General features: G+C 37.5%; 1 protein-coding gene across 1 annotated transcript; it reads left to right on the top strand.

The window, feature by feature from the left end:
* Positions 1–12,918: 12,918 nt before the first annotated feature.
* LOC120780762 lies at positions 12,919–13,845 on the top strand. The gene is made up of 3 exons (XM_040113016.1): positions 12,919–12,965; positions 13,013–13,788; positions 13,832–13,845. Exons 1-3 carry the CDS (start codon positions 12,919–12,921, stop codon positions 13,843–13,845), a joined length of 837 nt encoding a protein of 278 aa, XP_039968950.1.
* Positions 13,846–14,515: the final 670 nt, after the last annotated feature.

The raw sequence follows: 14,515 nt of genomic DNA, 5'->3' as shown, positions 1-14,515 counted from the left end.
GATATTATAAGTGATAACATAAATGTAAATATGTAAGTAATACAATTCCTTTAGAATTGGTTTTTTGAAAGTTTTATTTCCCTTGGTAATCCCAAGGGCAGCCGGTCTCAGCGGAAGAGTTTAAATAACGTTAGCGTCTAAATACCTACATTACTTTGCCCTAACTTTAGTTGCTGCACGTTATTGGCCGCGTGACTTCTTAGTTGCTTACACTAGCAACTGTTTACCCAATTCTTTGCTGTCTTGCGTTTATTTTGTTGTTGTCACGCGCAATGGCCGGATGCATACTTAATGCGGTATTGAGTTCTTATTAACGTGTAAAGTTGTAGACGCGCCGTCAGCGAATTCGGTGCAAGTGATATTTATGCCGGATGTTTGGTTACCTGTCCTAACTTGTACATATATGTGATTTTTTTAATAGAGAAAATTAATAAAAAATACGAAAACCCTGTTTTTTATTTCATTATATCTAGTCATTATTAGAACCAGTTACAAAATCCTTGTTGTTATACAATAATGTTATTGTAACTCTTAGTATTTTCGTAATGGATTTTTTAGCCTTTGGTTCATAGCGTTACGGTTCTAAAGGCTCTAGTGGCTTGCGCACAATTGAGCTTCTTCGTTTATTCACAAGTGTTTTGTATTCATAATTGTCAGAGAATCATAAGCAAAGATTCATAAGTATTGTGAGCTCATAACCAAACACTTGTGAATATATGCTTCATACAAGCTAAGCAGCTCACAAGCCAAAACTCTCTCTCTCATAATCGAAAGTGAGCAGTAATCACACTTGTACTCATTCCGTAAATAATTTGCTTGCTTCATACTCAATTTTTCGCAAGTGGCTCAAAGTTGTGTTTAACTCATTCACTGGAGATCACTGATGCAAACTCATGCTTCAATGATTGAGATGATCGACAGCGTTCGGTTTGTATATCATCCCCTAACTGATTTACTATAGTGCACTTCTGTTCTATTTCAAATATATCCCAGTAGCAAAATAATTCACTACTGAAAAAAGTAAGCGAGTTGGTAATGGGTGTGTGCGAAAAAAAATTCGCTTTAAAATCGTTGTTGTTATATTCAAAAAATGTGCAAATTTTATTCATATGAGTTGGTCATCCGCACAACTGATCGACCCAGCACTCTGGGTATGTGAGCGCTTCAGTACTAAATTTCATAGGAAATAGGTTGTGTGACAAAACCGCTGCTTTTTTGTTGTTCTTCTTTTCTGAAAATAATTGGTAACCGTTAGTCCTGCCATGACGCCGACAATTGTTGTCTTTCAATGTTAATGATTGTCGTTTTTAGTAAATTTTAAGTATCGGTTGAAAGCGGTCGCGTGTGAAGTATTAAAAGTTATTTAAGTATGTACAGCAAACGTCATCAAAGAAGATTAATTAATGCCGAAATAAATGAAATTCTAAATATAAATAATTCAAATGATAATAATTATAATGTTAGTGAATGTGACAATGATAATGAAAATGTGGTTGAAATTAACAATGAAAATTCTAGAACTGAAAATGTGAATGAAAGTAGTTTGGTAGTTGACTTAAAACAATGGGCAGTGAAAAATAATGTAACTCGTGTGGCTTTTGATGGTTTATTGAAACTTTTAAATAAATGGCATTTAAATGTCCCAACTTGCGCAGAGTCTCTGATTATTAGGCAGGATTCAATTATAAGAAGTGTTTCGCCTGGAACATATTTGCATTAAGGAGTCGAAAATAAGTTGCGTAGAATAAGTGACATTATAAAACAAATGGAAATTGTAGTGTTAGATATCGGTATTGACGGTCTTCCACTATATAAGAGCTCACAGCAAACGTTATGGCCTATTATGGGAAAGCTTTTTCCACAATTAAATACTGATGTACATATGTATGTATATAAATTCATTATCAGCAACTAAATCGGTGTATCAGGTGTCTGTTATAAAAAACGTTATTGGATCAATTGGAATTACAAACGGAATGAAAAAAATTCTTAGCGATAGCGTCATGGTGCAGTTAAATTATGATGGACTGCAAGACAAGGTGGCATTCAAGAAGTTTGAGTGCCATATATGGTAAATTTTACTTTTCCGTAATTAATAAGTCTTTGTTTTGATACACTTTGTTTATTTTTTTTAGAAGCAATGCAAGTGGAAGGTTTCACTATAGGCGATTATGAGCGGGAGCTCAAAAGAGCTTTCAAGATGGGTAAAAACCGATATCACAAAGCGGGCTCTTTGAAAAAGCAAAAAGATAAACAAATATAATAAATTAAAGTATGAAAACAATTAATTTAAGTAACATTGACATTGTTTTTAAATGTAAAATCTTAATTATAGTAATTTGTACTGAAATGGATTTCTTTATTGTTTCTAATTGAATTAAAAAATATAAAACTATAAGATATTTATTTTGGATTCGTTTTAGTAGGAAATGGGCACAACTGATCGATTCATATATTTAGGTATATGAGCCGGTAATTCGCACAACTGATAGATTCGTATACCCAGGTATGTGAGCCGGTAATGCTTACAACTGACTAATTCATGTCTTCAGATATATAGCTTGGTAATGCGTACAGCTGATCGATTTGTGTCCCTGGGTATGTGAGTTGATCTGTTCTGAAATTCCTAGGACATCGCTGTGTTAAAATTCAGCAATGAATTCAGCAGTAAGACCCTCACTTTGGCTCTTACCAACTCATATACTACCTATTACCTTTTGCTAGTGGGATATGTTTGTATACACATGTATGTATGTATATATGTATGTACATATGTTATACCCCAGCGGGGACAAAATAAAGGCCTCACAAAAGCGGGGCAATGTGCCTTATTTGTTTAATACCTTCCCTTACTCATGAATGCCTCACAATGACCTTCTTTTAGTAGCGTAGGGTAAGGTGTACAAAATAAAGAGACAAAGTAGACTATGATATTCATTTTCAAAGCTGCACAGCGTTTGTAAATTTTTTACTGTTATCTGGCCCCGACCTCTTGTCGCCACCGAATACTGCGTATATGCAACCGCGTTAGTGTTTGCCATTATTGTTCTATTTTTCGTTGTCTTCGGAAACGCTGCGTTTATGCATATATCGGGTGATTTTTTAAGAGCTTGATAACTTTTTTTTAAAAAAACGCATAAAATTTGCAAAATCTCATCGGTTCTTTATTTGAAACGTTAGATTGGTTCATGACATTTACTTTTTTGAAGATAATTTCATTTAAATGTTGACCGCGGCTGCGTCTTAGGTGGTCCATTCGGAAAGTCCAATTTTGGGCAACTTTTTCGAGCATTTCGGCCGGAATAGCCCGAATTTCTTCGGAAATGTTGTCTTCCAAAGCTGGAATAGTTGCTGGCTTATTTCTGTAGACTTTAGACTTGACGTAGCCCCACAAAAAATAGTCTAAAGGCGTTAAATCGCATGATCTTGGTGGCCAACTTACGGGTCCATTTCTTGAGATGAATTGTTCTCCGAAGTTTTCCCTCAAAATGGCCATAGAATCGCGAGATGTGTGGCATGTGGCGCCATCTTGTTGAAACCACATGAGTCAACATTTAAATGAAATTATCTTCAAAGAGTAAATGTCATGAACCAATCTAACGTTTCAAATAAAGAACCGATGAGATTTTGCAAATTTTATGCGTTTTTTTTTTAAAAAAAGTTATCAAGCTCTTAAAAAATCACCCGATAGTTATTATATTTTCTCATTTCGTGAAAAACTAAATGTGGAGTGAGTGATAGACATTTTCGTCGACTTGTGGCAAGAAAAAAAAGAGCGCAACAGAAATCGTGAAAAAAATATTCAGAAAATGAAAATGGTCCTAGTTGTAGCAAAAATGTATAAGAACTGAATATTGTACAAGGCGATGTGCTTGCCATATCAAGATAAAATGGTTTTTTGCCAATTCTTCATCACTTCACACTTTAATTATCCTTTCAATTGAATATGTATAGTGAAACATATAACATAAATATAATCGATTTAGATTAAATATTCCAAAATGTCAAAACGGAGCTACATACATGATGATAAATGACGAAAATTCTCCACCTTGTGAGTGTGGAAATAAAATGAAAAAAATTGGGTAAGTAATTACTATACATAATTGTGTATATTAAATTGATTAAACAATTTATTTATAGAAGAAGAGGTGCAAGAAATGAAAACTTAATTTGTGAGCTACATGTGAAGATGGATAAACTGAAAGCATTTCCGAAATCTACAAGCCTGGACATATTTCCAATAAAAAACGTAGAAGAAATGGAACATTTTGAGAAAAATGCTGAAATGTTTCCAAAAAATGACGTAGTAAGTTAACTGAATGAACAGTATTTTCTGCGAAACTATATAATTAATACTTTCCTAATTTCAATAGATTTGTAGCATTAAAGAATGTATATGTTCAACACCTATTACAAAATCTCCGCAATTTATCATCACAGAAGAGTGCTTGTTAGAGTACAATTGGGATGGGCTGCAGAAGAAAAAATCATTAAAAAAACCAACTTATTTGGAAAATTTGTGTTTAGTAGGTTTGTTTTAATAAAATACATAAATTCACAACTCACAATTGCTATTTCTAATTTTAGATGCTCTGAAGTCCCCCGAATACGGCTTCCCAAATTACGAAAATGATATTAAAAAATCGATACAATTAATAAAAAATAGGGTGTATAAAAAAACCTACGATAATAAATCAAAATAATATATTGATGAATTAAAAGTCTTTTGTGTCATTATTAAACAGCTTATTTTTATTAAAACAATAAGGCCTCATTTACTCCTTTTTTAGATAGCAGAGGTGAGGCCTCACGATGTAGGAAGCGTATATGGCGGAGTAAGCCCTTTCTGCTTTACAATTCCGACATGAATAAGGCCATATGAAGGCCTTTTATGCCCCGCTGTGATGTATAAAGGAAATTCCATCGAGTACATATGTAAATTAATAATGTATACTGTAATCACTATTTGATGTGTATGAGGCGGTCGTCGGATGCGGCAATAATTACATAAGTTGTATGTTTTGCAAATACACTTTATTGGCCAGGATACATGTGCTCCGGCTTATGCTCAACTGAAATCTAACCTAGCCCAGAACCTAACTTATACTATGTTCGGACCGACATTGAAAACATTTTGAAAACACATTTGTATGTTGTGGAATCTAAGTCGTTCGGACCGACAATGTGTGTTTTCGATGAGTTTTCACTGATAACTATCAATAGCGGCATTCTCTTGCTCTTGCAAGATTGCACGATGACACAAATGCAAAAATCCTGTACCGAAATATGCAAGGCCAAGAGAGTACCCATTGCAGAATCTAGTGATATATGACGGCACGAAAATAAACATAGGTTTTGGTCTGACATATTTTACAGCCATTGCAAATAATTTTCTGCGTGTGTTTGTTGTTGTGCCGTTGCACCAAAAGGAAAATTCTGCAATTTCTGCACAGGGCAAGGTTTTGCAAGAGCAAGAGAATCCCCCTATTATGAGAATATCAAGCGACAGCTGTATTTATATATGGAATGTAAACGAATATCAAGTGACAATTTAGGACCTGCAAAATATGTCTTCCAAAAACATCGATTAAACTAGAGCAGGCACCGATTATAATGAGTGGAATGTAAGTTTTGAAGTAGTTTTCAGCGAAAACTGGGTTTTCGTTTGACATATTTTACATGGACGAAAACACAAGTTTTCGTGCGAAAACCAGTTTTTCCCACGAAAACATGTTTTTGTTGTCGGTCCGAACATAGCATTAACCATTAAGCCCTAAGAATGCATATTCAGTAGTCGACGCTGCCGGCTTTGACGTCTGCGTCGTGCTGACTCTGCTTCATACCATTGTTTATCTAATTGGTGATAGTGCAAGCAACGATCGCTGGTCAACTGTTTACGCAATCGGCTATTGATACTGTTTATGTAAGAACGCTCACTTGCGTGTGGCTTGCTGTCCGTCCGCCTTGGTGTTTGTTATTGTTTACGTAATCTGCAGAACGGCGAATGATATGTCGTTGCTTTAGTGACGGTCGTTGCCCACACAATCTGCTGATGAGACAAGATGTTGTATTGGCCTCACCACATTCGTACCCAACTGGAAATTGGGCATTATGTGTTAACTTGTATATGTGTACAACAAATGTATGTATGTACGTTTTCGATGCACTTTCCATTGTTTACGCTTCGAAAATTTGTAACATGCGCACATTTTCAAAGTTGATACATTTTTTGATACACATGATTCAAATCAGTCCAGCAGAAAATGGTTGTTGTCAGTGTTGCCAGAATATTTTTCCAGGGACCACTAGTGTAGACTAAAGGGTTGCAAGATTTAATTCACGCTTTGAATGCAACAGATAATTTATGAATTCATCTTATAACTCGAGTTGATCGCCGACGTTGAGTTGGAATTATGTGAATGCAGATACAGAGAAGACATTGTGAGTTGTTGTTTATCGCTAGCAGGTAGACTCAGCTCATTCCTCTCATAAACAAACCCAACTCACACTCATATCATCAACCAGCAGTGAATGCAAGGCGTTAGCGTTCGCTTAGTAGTGGAATAGTGTGTGATCGTCACTTATTGTTATGTGAATTCATTGTTTCTCTCATTCTTTTAACAGAACAGGGTGCACCCATAGTGTTCAGCTAAGCAAGCAAATAGAGAAGATAAACGGAAGGGTTTTCCCCACAACATGTTTGCCTGCATTGTACTGGCCGTAGACGCTTAACCGAGACAGTTTATTAAACATTTAAATTCGTCATTTGTTTTGTGTATACGAAGATAAAAGGGGGTAAAATAGTTTTGGCATGGCATACTGGATGTAAGTAATTGACCGCGAAATTCAGTGCAATTGTTTGCTAATATTTGCCATGTTGTAATACAATTTACACCTGTGTCTCTATTTTACAAAAATAGGTAACATTAGATGAATCTGCATCATCAACCCAGTCGACGCCTGTACTAAGGCAGCAGCTTAATGAAATTAAGGATAATATAGTGAAAGGGAAATATACAGTGGTTATTGAAGCTGGGAAAAGCAAGGTTTGGGAAATTTTTGGCAAGGTTGAAAATAGTGGCAGTTTGGTAAGAGATGTTGTTGCATGCAAAAATTGTAACAGCGTTTTTAAATTTATGAATAGCACGTCCAACCTTGTGAATCATAAATGCTATAAAAATTTAAAAAACCGTTCGGATAACCCAAAGATATTAGTGAACAACGACACAAAAATATGTTGCTGATACGTTCACTGAATGGATCACTAAATACTTTCAATTGGAGCTAAGTATGGGTCGAACGTAGATACTGATCAATTATTACCTCATCCATCAACGATATCCAGAAACATAGACAATCTATACAATATAGACCACGATTCCTTAAAATTAGAACTAAGTGAACTTAGTACCATTGGACTTACCTCAGATTTATGGACCGATAATTATTTAAAACAATCGTTTTTGTCTATGACTATTCACTATATAAAAAGCGGAAAAATTGGAATGAAGCTTATTGCTTTTCGATCAATGGATTTTGAATCTTGTAGCAGTAAGTATTTGTTGAAACGACATATATTTGCAGATATGTATGTGTACGTACTATATGTTGTGTCAAGTACAACAATTTGTTGTAATTTCAAGAAATGTTTACCACAATTACACACTAATATTTCAGTGCTCGCAGCTGTACATACGTATTTTCAAATCAAACTTGATATTTCGTAGGTTGATGCATTCGAGGTTTCAGGCAACAACAAACTACATATATGGGATTTTCACATGAGGCTACCTGTTCAATATGCCTTGATACCATGTATATATTTATACTCTCGCAACAATGTTGCTAAGGAGAGTATTATAGTTTTGTTCACATAACGGTTGTTTGTAAGTCCTAAAACTAAAAGAGTCAGATATAGGGTTATATATATAACAAAGTGATCAGGGTGACGAGTAGAGTCGAAATCCGGATGTCTGTCTGTCCGTCCGTCGGTCCGTCCGTCCGTGCAAGCTGTAACTTGAGAAAAACCTGAGATATCATGATGAAACTTGGTACACGTATTCCTTGGCTCCATAAGAAGGTTAAGTTCGAAGATGGGCAAAATCGGCCCACTGCCACGCCCACAAAATGGTGGAAACCGAAAACCTATAAAGTGTCATAACTAAGCCATAAATAAAGATATTAAAGTGAAATTTGGCACAAAGGATCGCATTAGGGAGGGGCATATTTGGACGTAATTGTTTTGGAAAAGTGGGCGTGGCCCCGCCCCCTACTAAGTTTTTTGTACATATCTAGGAAACTACTATAGCTATGTCAACCAAACTCTACGGAGTCGTTTTCTTCAGGCATTTCCATATACAGTTCAAAAATGGAACAAATCGGATAATAACCACGCCCACCTCCCATACAAAGGTTATGTTGAAAATCACTAAAAGTGCGTTAACCAACTAACAAAAAACGTCAGAAACACTAAATTTTATGAAAGAAATGGCAGAAGGAAGCTGCACCCGGGCTTTTTTAAAAATTGAAAATGGTCTGGCTAAGTTCGGGTGTCACCGAACATTTTATACTCTCGCATGGTAAAGTGATAATCGAGATTTCATAATACGTCATTTACATATTTTTCAAATACCGTATTTTTGTAAAGTTTTATTCCGCTATCATCATTGGTTCCTAATGTTTACACTCGTATTATACAGAGAAGGCATCAGATGAAATTCAAAATAGCTTTATATTGGAAGAAGGCGTGGTTGCGAACCGATTTCACCCATATTTCGTACATGTCATCAGGGTGTTAAGAAAATATTATATACCGAATTTCATTGAAATCGGTCTAGTAGCTTCTGAGATATGGTTCTTGGTCCATAAGTGGGCGGCGCCACGCCCATTTTCAATTTTTAAAAAAAGCCTGGTGCAGCTTCCTAGTCGGTTAACGCACTTTTAGTGATTTTGAACATAACCTTTGTATGGGTGGTGGGCGTGGTTATTATCCGATTTCTTCCATTTTTGAACTGTATATGGAAATACCTGAAGAAAACGACTCTGTAGACTTTGGTTGACATAGCTATAGTAGTTTCCGAGATATGTACAAAAAACTTAGTAGGGGGCGGGGCCACGCCCACTTTTCCAAAACAATTGCGTCCAAACATGCCCCTTCCTAATGCGATCCTTTGTGCCAAATTTCACTTTAATATCTTTATTTATGGCTTAGTTATGACACTTTATAGGTTTTCGGTTTCCGCCATTTTGTGGGCGTGGCAGTGGGCCGATTTTGCCCATCTCCGAACTTAGCCTTCTTATGGAGCCAAGGAATACGTGTACCAAGTTTCATCACGATATCTCAATTTTTACTCAAGTTACAGCTTGCACGGACGGACGGACAGACGGACGGACGGACAGACAGACATCCGGATTTCAACTCTACTCGTCACCCTGATCACTTTGGTATATAAGTATAACCCTATATCTGACTCTTTTAGTTTTAGGACTTACAAACAACCGTTATGTGAACAAAACTATTATACTCTCGTTAGCAACATTGTTGCGAGAGTATAAAAACGAAGTGTAACCTTATTTAATATACTTAGGTGAAAGAATTATACAAAAAGTAAAGGCGGCATTGAAGGAGTTTGATTGTAGTCTTGATAAGGGGATAATTGTTACAGACAGGGTCTCCAATATGAAAGCTGCATTTAGTACATACGATCACATATTCTGCGTCAGTCATATGCTGCACAACATAGTTCAAAAATCTATTGGGGAGTGTTCAGACATAAGGGAAATATGTAAAAAGTGCATCAAACTTGTAACATATTTTAAAAAGTCTGGAGCTAATGTACAACTAAAAACCACACTAAAAAGTTTTTCTGTAACTAGATGGAACTCAATCTATTATTTATTGCAACCTGGTCAAAGCAATTGGATCGATATTATAAACATTTTACAGATAAAAAGTCAAACCCATAGACTAAGTAACATCAGCTTAAATACTTTAACAGATATAATAATTTTTTTGAAAAAGTTCGAAGAAACATCAAAAAATTTAGAAGGAGATAACTACCCTACTTTAAATTTAGTTATTGTGCACGTTTACTTTTTAAAAGGAATATGTGAAACAAATAGCGATGATGATTCAGAATGCATAAAATCGTTAAAAATAAAACTCAGCACATTGTTAAATGATGTCGTAGTTATAAACTAAACAATTTTTCACAAAATTGCTTTGCTTTTGTTTCCACCGTCTAATAAATTGTTACAGTTTACAAATGAAGAAAAAAATTATATAAAACTACATTGCAAAAACATGCTAGAAGCATTAATTATTGAGCAAGATCAAAGCAGTAACGAAAGTAGTCAATTAAATTCTCTCTCAAATAATAAGGAACAACTTTTCTCAGGATTTCTTCAGCCTTCAAATCCAACAAATAATCTTGATCGAGTTCAAAATGAATTACTATTATACGAAAACGTTAATGAAGTAATGCAGGACAATTTTGATGTTTTACAATGGTGGGAATTAAATAAACTTAAATTTCCGTTACTTTTTAAATTGAGTTTAAAAATCTTAGCAACACCGGCTAGTAGTGCCTCGTCTGAGAGAATATTCTCAAATGGCAAAAATTTACTTTCTGAAAAGCGTTGTGTTATTGGGTCTAACCCTGTTACTGTAGGAAAAATCATGTTTTTACATACGAATATCTAAATTAATTAATTATTTCTAGAGTTTAAACTAATAGGAAACATATGTGCAACATTTAAAACGAATTTGATAATTATCTTTTCTAAATTTCTGAAGTCATTAGTTTTTTAAGTAAACTATTTTTAAGTTCAAAAAGACTGGTGAATGTTTTACACATTTTTTTTAAATAAATGAATTATGTATATATTGTATATTTTTGTTAGATAAATGAATTGCTTCTTTTTTGTTTAAGTTTTTAATAGCGCAAGTTTTTTAAATTATATGAGACTGAAGGGCCTTACATTTTATTTTTTAATACAAGTGTTCAAGATTGAGATATTGTATAGGGTATAATTCCCCACCTAAGTTTGCATACGCTACGCCTATGGGACAAATATCGCCTGATTGTAGCGTTATTTCTTCTTTCCTTTGTTATTTTCATTCAGCTATTGACATATAGGCATACATATGTACATACATATGCTAGCAACGCTGAATGCTGCCTACTGTACATATGCACATCGCTAGCGTATGCTCTATTCCCGAAATCATAGCTAGTTTACATACATATATACATATTAAGTATAAGCGCATCTATTCGCACCTACATAAATTGCATTACCTATTGATGTGCAGTTATTATTATTGCATTTTTTTGTACATGTGCCTACTGCACAAGCAGGCATATAATTGCCGCTCCTTGCGGATTTAAATCAGTGCTAAAAATAAAGTCGTGACGACAGGTCATACCAACGCAGTTCCTTTTGTTTCATTATAATCTGATACATTTTTTGGTGCCTCCTGTGAGGAACTGCGACCACCTGTCTTGATAATGGCCTCGTTGAATTTACGTGCATCGGCACATGCTTCAATTGTGCGCCTTGGAAAAGAAATCCAGAATGCAGATTTCAATCCGGATAAAGTGGAGTGTGAAGTTTTACTCAGCCGAGTAAATCAACACTTTGATCGGTTTATACATCACCACTTTGATCTGGTCAGCAAGGCGAAGGAAGACGAAATTGGATCTCACGAAGAGTTATTTGCGTCAACAGAATCGTTGTACACCACGTTGTGTGTCACGCTGCAACGCCGTTTAAACCCCCAGACTGCCGTCCAGGTTGCATCATCGACAATAAATCACGTGGCAGACATGCGTCTGGATCCGGTATCAATTCCACGATTTGACGGAAAACCAACGAGTTGGTTGGCATTTAAGGACCTTTTTGAACCGATGGTTCATAACCGAACTGACCTGGATCCCGCATATAAATTAGGTAAGCTACGCCAGTGTGTAGATCAAGAAAGTGTTCCGATGATTGGAGGATTATATACCGGTGGCTACCACGAGGTGTGGTCCGAGCTAAAACGCCGTTATGATAATCCTCGCCTACTGGCAGAAACACATGTGCAGATCTTTCTTGATCTACCGGACCACCCAGCAGAGGCTCCGAATACGCTGCGATCGATCGTTGATTGTGTGCGCAATTCATTTCGTGCACTTGCCGTTATGGACATTCCAGTGCACTACTGGGATGCGTTAGCAGTTCCTGTACTTTTGCCAAAGTTACCAACAACAACGCGGAATGAATGGGGAATGAGCCTCACAACGGTGAGCATACCGAAGTTGGAAGATTTGCTGCTATTCCTCGAACGACGTGCCAACAACATTACCGTTGCACCACAAACCGTTAGCATACAACCGTTGTTTAAGCGTTTTGCCTCTCGTACAGTTAAGGCGCACGTGGGCGCCACGAATAGTACTCAATGTACAAACGCACCGCCCGCCAACTTTGGTTGCCCTCAGTGCTCAGGTAATCATCGTTTAATAAGATGTCTTCAGTTTCGAAACATGGAAGTCCCTGAACGCTGGGAACGTGTAAGGCGTTTAGCAGTATGTTTTAATTGTCTACGATCAGGACATACCGTCCGCCAGTGTACTTCGGGTGCATGTTCGCTTTGCAAGCAAGGGCATAACACCTTACTCTGTCGACGTACAGGTACAAGACCTGTAGAGAATATAGCAGATACGAGTGTATCATCATCATCATCAGCAGCTTCGGTAACAACGCCAAGCTCTACATCAACAATTAACTCAAGTGCTGCGGCGAACCACACTTCTACCGGACCGCAAGTGTATTCCCGCCAGCAATGACAATTAAATGAGGTTCAGTCATTCGTTGTACAAGATGACCGGACCATTTTACTTGCGACGGCTAAGGTGCTCCTTTCGGATTGCCATGGGAGGCCTTATGAATGCCGTGCATTATGCGACATCGGATCTCAGGTGAGCTTTCTCAGTGAATCCATGTTTAAAATTCTGAATCTTCGTAGAACTCCGGGGCAGATCCGAGTAGAAGGTATAGGCGCCAATGCAGCCACTTACACAAAGGGCTCCACAACTGTGCGATTGAGATCCCTCACTGATGAGGCTTTCTCGACGCAATTTGAAGTCTACATCCTACCAACGATTACGACTATGACACCAGTATGCAAGGTCGACTCCTCCGCCTGGGATCACCTTTCTGGACTCCAGCTTGCCGATCCAACATTTGGTACTCCAGCCAAAATTGATTTACTTATTGGCGCAGATATTTGGCCCGCTTTAATTGCCGATGGGATTGCTGCGGGACTCCATAACGAACCGTGCGCGCTCTGTACTCGCCGCGGTTGGGTTGCGTTTGGCCCCGCGATGGTCAGCGCTCCAAATCATTTGACGCATACTCTAACTGTCAGCAAATGTATAGGCGATCAGCAACTGGACAAACTACTGCAGAGGTTCTGGCAGGTTGAGGACAATGGTCCTATCGACGAACTCTCGGTAGACTCTTGTGAACGGATTTTCATTGACACTGTACGTCACACAGCGAGTGGACGCTATAGTGTACAAATCCCGTTTCTTCCGAATGCTCCAATGTTCGGAGATTCCTATCAAGCAGCGCGTCGTCAGTTTTTCCATCTTGAGCGAAAATTAGCTGGCGACCCTGAGCTTCGCAACAAATACATCACGTTTATGCAAGAGTACATAGCACTCGGTCACATGAATCCCGTGACAGACGATTGCTTCGACCCGACGCAATGCTATTACATACCCCATCATGCGGTAACAGGTAAATTTCGTGTGGTATTCAGCGCGTCCTGCAAAACTACCAGCGGAGTGTCATTAAACGACACTCAGTTTTCCGGACCACCGCTTCAGGGCAATTTGATAAATATTCTTCATCGGTTTCGACGCTATCGAACAGCTATAACAGCCGATGTCAAGAAGATGTTTCGACAGGTTGAGATCAATCCCTTGCATCGTAAATGGCAAAGCATCTTGTGGCGGGAATTTCCAGTCGAACCATTACGTAGCTTCGAGTTAGCCACAGTAACGTATGGAATAACAAGCAGTCCATACAATGCGATTCGCTCCTTACGCCAATGTGCTGTAGATAACTACACCATTGTGGAGGACGAAAACCGGGCTTATACAGCAAGGAACAGTATCCTTGATGGATTTTACGTCGACGACTATTTGGAAAGTTTTGACTCTTTGGTGGAAGCCGTTAGTTGTGCTCATGATGTAGATGTGATCCTTCGTCAAGGTCAGTTCATTCTTGACAAATGGAGTTCGAACTGCACCAAAGTACTTCATGCTATCACCGATCCAGAGAAATCTGTTACAGAAATTGAATTATGCGATTCCAACGCCACTGTGTTAGGCTTACATTGGAATCCGTTGAGCGATGAGCTCTTTTTTAAGGTGAGAATTGAAGACTCACATAGACTGCCAACCAAGCGTAGTATCCTAAGTGACGCTGCACGGCTGTATGTCCCGATTGGTATACTAGCGCC

The sequence above is a fragment of the Bactrocera tryoni genome, unplaced genomic scaffold, assembly GCF_016617805.1.
Source record: "Bactrocera tryoni isolate S06 unplaced genomic scaffold, CSIRO_BtryS06_freeze2 scaffold_25, whole genome shotgun sequence".
NCBI classification, from domain to species: Eukaryota; Metazoa; Arthropoda; class Insecta; order Diptera; family Tephritidae; genus Bactrocera; species Bactrocera tryoni.
Note: the sequence above shows the minus strand (reverse complement) of the source record. Positions and strands in the feature narration are given on the sequence as shown.